The 4,214-nt window shown below is 33.2% G+C and overlaps 1 protein-coding gene across 1 annotated transcript; it reads left to right on the top strand.

Annotated features, from left to right (window-relative positions):
- The first annotated feature begins 1,099 nt into the window (after nt 1-1,099).
- Nucleotides 1,100-3,973, top strand: LOC145051800 (farnesyl pyrophosphate synthase). The gene is made up of 11 exons (XM_078999624.1): nt 1,100-1,431; nt 2,067-2,091; nt 2,182-2,294; nt 2,393-2,479; nt 2,574-2,690; nt 2,769-2,857; nt 2,941-2,992; nt 3,080-3,175; nt 3,250-3,384; nt 3,457-3,528; nt 3,610-3,973. The coding sequence occupies exons 1-11, from the start codon at nt 1,318-1,320 to the stop codon at nt 3,736-3,738; spliced, it is 1,029 nt and encodes a 342-aa protein (XP_078855750.1). The 5' UTR covers nt 1,100-1,317; the 3' UTR covers nt 3,739-3,973.
- Nucleotides 3,974-4,214: the final 241 nt, after the last annotated feature.

Raw genomic sequence — 4,214 nt, 5'->3', positions numbered from 1 at the left:
TTTTCTTGTAGGTTCATTAGGAACGAGAATTGTCCTTTTGTTTATCAGAAATAAGAAATCTTGTTCAAAAAAATGATTCTTAAAAAATATGGGAAAAAAACAAGATTTGAAGGGGGAGTTAGTTTTTGATGTATGAAGAAATCGTTGGAAAACTAATGTTGCCCATAGAATATGACATAAGAGTTGTTGGAGATGTTAAAGTTGTCGGAAACTGGGCAATGTTTTCTGAATACTAGAAAAAAGTTCAATCGTAAATGATATATAAAAATCAAAAAATAATTAAACATGAACAAAAAGAAAAAAGTATCATCCTCCTAAATTATTATCCCTATATAAATAATAAACGTGTTTGACATGCATCTTTTGAGATGTTTTAACTTTTTGCTTGTAAGAAAAAAAGTTTCATTCTACGTTACGAACTTCTATTTTTAACTAAAACAAAAAGTTTCAAATTCAAATAAAATTTAACAAGAAGTTCTTTTATAATTTTGCAAATTGACTCAAGTACCTTTAAAAAAATTAATTACGTGTTAGATAAGTCATTTTACATATTTTAAGTGCTTCAAATTATTTTTACTGAACACTTATATATAAATAGACTACAGTTTTCAAGTGCTAGCTATCAACTAGCAACTTTCAGTGTCCCGGTTACCAGGTTCTTAAGAGTGCTGGTATGGGTCCATTTAGGGACGTGATTGCCGACGTGGACACGACTTAATGTCGTGGTAACATGAAGCACACTGTCCCCCTTCATTTCTCGTTAGTTCCCATTGCCAGCATAACACCCCTCAATCTTTTTTTTTTTTCTCTTTCTTCCATCTGTTTTTCTTCTTTTCTTAATGTTATTTTTCATGAGGAACTCCGTCCCACGAGAAATGATGAAGAGAAGACAAAAATTTAGGTTGATGTGGCTTTGAACGGCTTCGTATTTCTTGAACCAGTCTAATATATTTAATACGACCCAATTTCATACAAACACCCCCGTTATATGTGTACTTTTTGTGACCTTTATTTGACCATTTGACTTGCCACGAGTAAACTATTGGACGAATAAAGAAAATATAAAATGCAGCCATACACCACTGACTACTTGACCACACACTTGTTGTGTGAGTGTGTGTGTATCACAATATTCAGCAAAGTACAGCGGCATCCTCCTCCCAACCAATTCCTTCCCCTATAAACACACACACATACAGCGACATCTTCCCTACAAAACACTCCCACCCAATTTCTCCCTCTAAACACACATACTCGCTATATACTACGAGACAAATTTGGGAAGAATCTGATACCTTGTCGATTGCAAATTCAAATATGAGCACCGATCTGAAGTCCAAATTTCTCGAAGTTTACGATACTCTGAAATCCGAGTTAATTAACGATCCTGCCTTCGAATTCGATGACGATTCTCGTCAATGGGTTGAAAAGGTAAAACCTGAATCATTTTAATCGTTATTGTTGTAATCTGAACGAGGTTCTACGAGGTTATATGTTTGTTGTTCATCGTGTTATTTGAATATCCGATTTACTGATTTATATGCATTACATCGATTTTATTGCGAGAATATGCTGGTTTTGTGGTAATTGTTGATGAATATTACTATTAGTAGTTTTGGATGAAGGATGTTGGGGCTAGTAGTGACCTAGCTGTTTATTGAAAAATACTTATATATCAGATCTGACAGGTGCTGTTGCATCAACGCTCACATAAATGTGAGAATGTTGGAGTAATTATTACTTGATTTGGTATATTTTACAGATACTGCAATACGATAATAAAAAGGTTTGGTGGCTACCCACCTACATGAGTTGAAAATACTTGGTCAACCACAACCAACGACTATGTAATCTTAACTAATTCTTCTGGTATAGCATAACATTATCAGGTGTTTTATCAAATCAAAAAAACGTTCTAATAATGATTAATGATTGACTTATTTCCATCAATGAATAATGTAACCACAGTCTTGATGTTATTACGACACTAGAGTTTATTTTTATTTTTTACCAACGTATTATGTATATGAAATTAATTGTGTTTGTTTACTTATATTTGTTTGCAGATGCTTGACTACAATGTACCTGGAGGTAAGAAGAGTTTTGTGTATTTCCCTTTGGTTGGGTTGTGTTAAAAATATAAAATAAATAACAGGGGTATTGAAATGTGATGGTTTGTAGGAAAGCTGAATCGGGGGCTGTCTGTTGTTGACAGTTACCAGTTGCTTAAAGGAGAAGAGCTGACAGAAGATGAGATTTTTCTTTCATCTGCCCTTGGTTGGTGTGTTGAATGGGTGGGTAATAAAGATTATGCTTGGCATTTCATTTGAATTGCATGATAATTAAAGTCCTTTAGTTCTTCATTTGATTGTTGTAATGTAAATATTGGCAGCTTCAAGCATACTTCCTTGTGCTTGATGACATCATGGACGAGTCTCATACCCGTAGAGGTCAACCCTGTTGGTTCAGATTACCCAAGGTAAACTTGTATTTTCTCTTATTTTTTTCTAATATAAATATATAATACTTGCTTGATATCTGTATTTATATTTTTTTATAAAATTTGATTCTAGGTTGGTATGATTGCTGCAAATGATGGAATAATTCTTCGCAACCATATTCCAAGAATTCTCAAGAAACATTTCCGAGGAAAGCCGTATTACATTGACCTAGTTGACCTGTTCAATGAGGTTGCTAATTGCTCTTCTACACATATATACTTTTACTTTCTCAACTAAATAACTAATATACTGTAGTTTTGAGTACAGGTAGAATTTCAAACAGCCTCTGGACAGATGATTGATTTGATCACTACACTTGTAGGAGAGAAAGATCTGTCAAAGTATTCCTTATCTATGTAAGAAACCAAACCAGCTTTGAGTCTATAATAATAATAATAATAATAATATGTTTTCCTAATATCTTTACTTTGTGGTGCAGTCATCGTAGGATTGTTCAGTACAAAACTGCATACTACTCATTTTACCTTCCTGTGAGTAAATTACTACTCATACTCATTTTTCCTTGTATAAAGAAGAAAGAGTGATAATGATATGGATTGTATGTGTGGTTTTTAAAGGTTGCGTGTGCGCTCCTTATGTTTGGAGAGGACCTGGAGAAACATGTTGAAGTGAAGGACGTGCTTGTTGAAATGGGTACCTATTTCCAAGTGCAGGTACGCCCATGCAACTATACTATTTATTTACTAATATTTAAATTTAAATTTAAATTTAAATTCATGAATTGCAGGATGATTATCTAGACTGTTTTGGTGCACCCGAGGTGATTGGCAAGATTGGAACAGACATTGAAGATTTTAAGTGCTCTTGGTTGGTTGTCAAAGCATTGGAACTCGCCGATCAGGAACAAAGCAAACTCCTACATGTAAGTTGTATTAACCAACCACCAACCACTGTTTATTTATTTTTCTTCCTAAATAAATTATTCTTTATCCAGGAAAACTATGGGAAGAAAGATCCTGCTTCCGTTGCAAAAGTAAAGGAACTGTATCACACTCTCAACCTTCAGGTTTGTTTGTGACTCTATGCATAGATTTTTTTTTTTAAAGAAAAATATATATAGTTTAATTGGTAAAAAAATAAAATGCAGGGTGTATTTGAGGATTATGAGAGCAAGAGTTACGAGAAGCTCATCATATCCATTGAGGCTCACCCAAGCAAAGCCGTACAAGCAGTATTGAAATCTTTCTTAGGAAAGATATACAAGAGGCAAAAATAGAGGGACCTTATTATTATTATTCTGTTGTTGATGCCTCTTTGTATCTTTTGCCGATTGCCATTGTATTCTTGCAATCTTCCAACTGTTCTTATGTCTTCCTTCTAGTATTATTATTATTATTATCGACTTGTTTTATTGGCCATGTAATAGCGCTCATGTGTAATAAGACATTCATCTCTTTTTAAGCCAACCCATTTGTTCTGATGCAATAATTATGGAAAGAATTGTTATCCAACTTCTTTTATTTTTATGTCTGTCTGGAGTTGATGGAAATTTGGGTTTTGGTAGTAATAATTATTAACATCTTCTTGGTAAATTTTAATGATAATGGTATTTTGAATCTTTATAAGATATAATAAGATATAACAAATCATTTTTCTTATATTCCGCACTGTTTCTTATCAATATGCTTTCCTCTAGAGATAATAATTTTGACCCTTTGGTTGATTTGAGTTATGTTTTACCATCAAACGTCA

Source organism: Lactuca serriola, chromosome 5 (genome assembly GCF_051521515.1).
Source record: "Lactuca serriola cultivar US96UC23 chromosome 5, Lser_US96UC23_V15, whole genome shotgun sequence".
In the NCBI taxonomy this organism is placed as follows: domain Eukaryota; kingdom Viridiplantae; phylum Streptophyta; class Magnoliopsida; order Asterales; family Asteraceae; genus Lactuca; species Lactuca serriola.
Note: the sequence above shows the minus strand (reverse complement) of the source record. Positions and strands in the feature narration are given on the sequence as shown.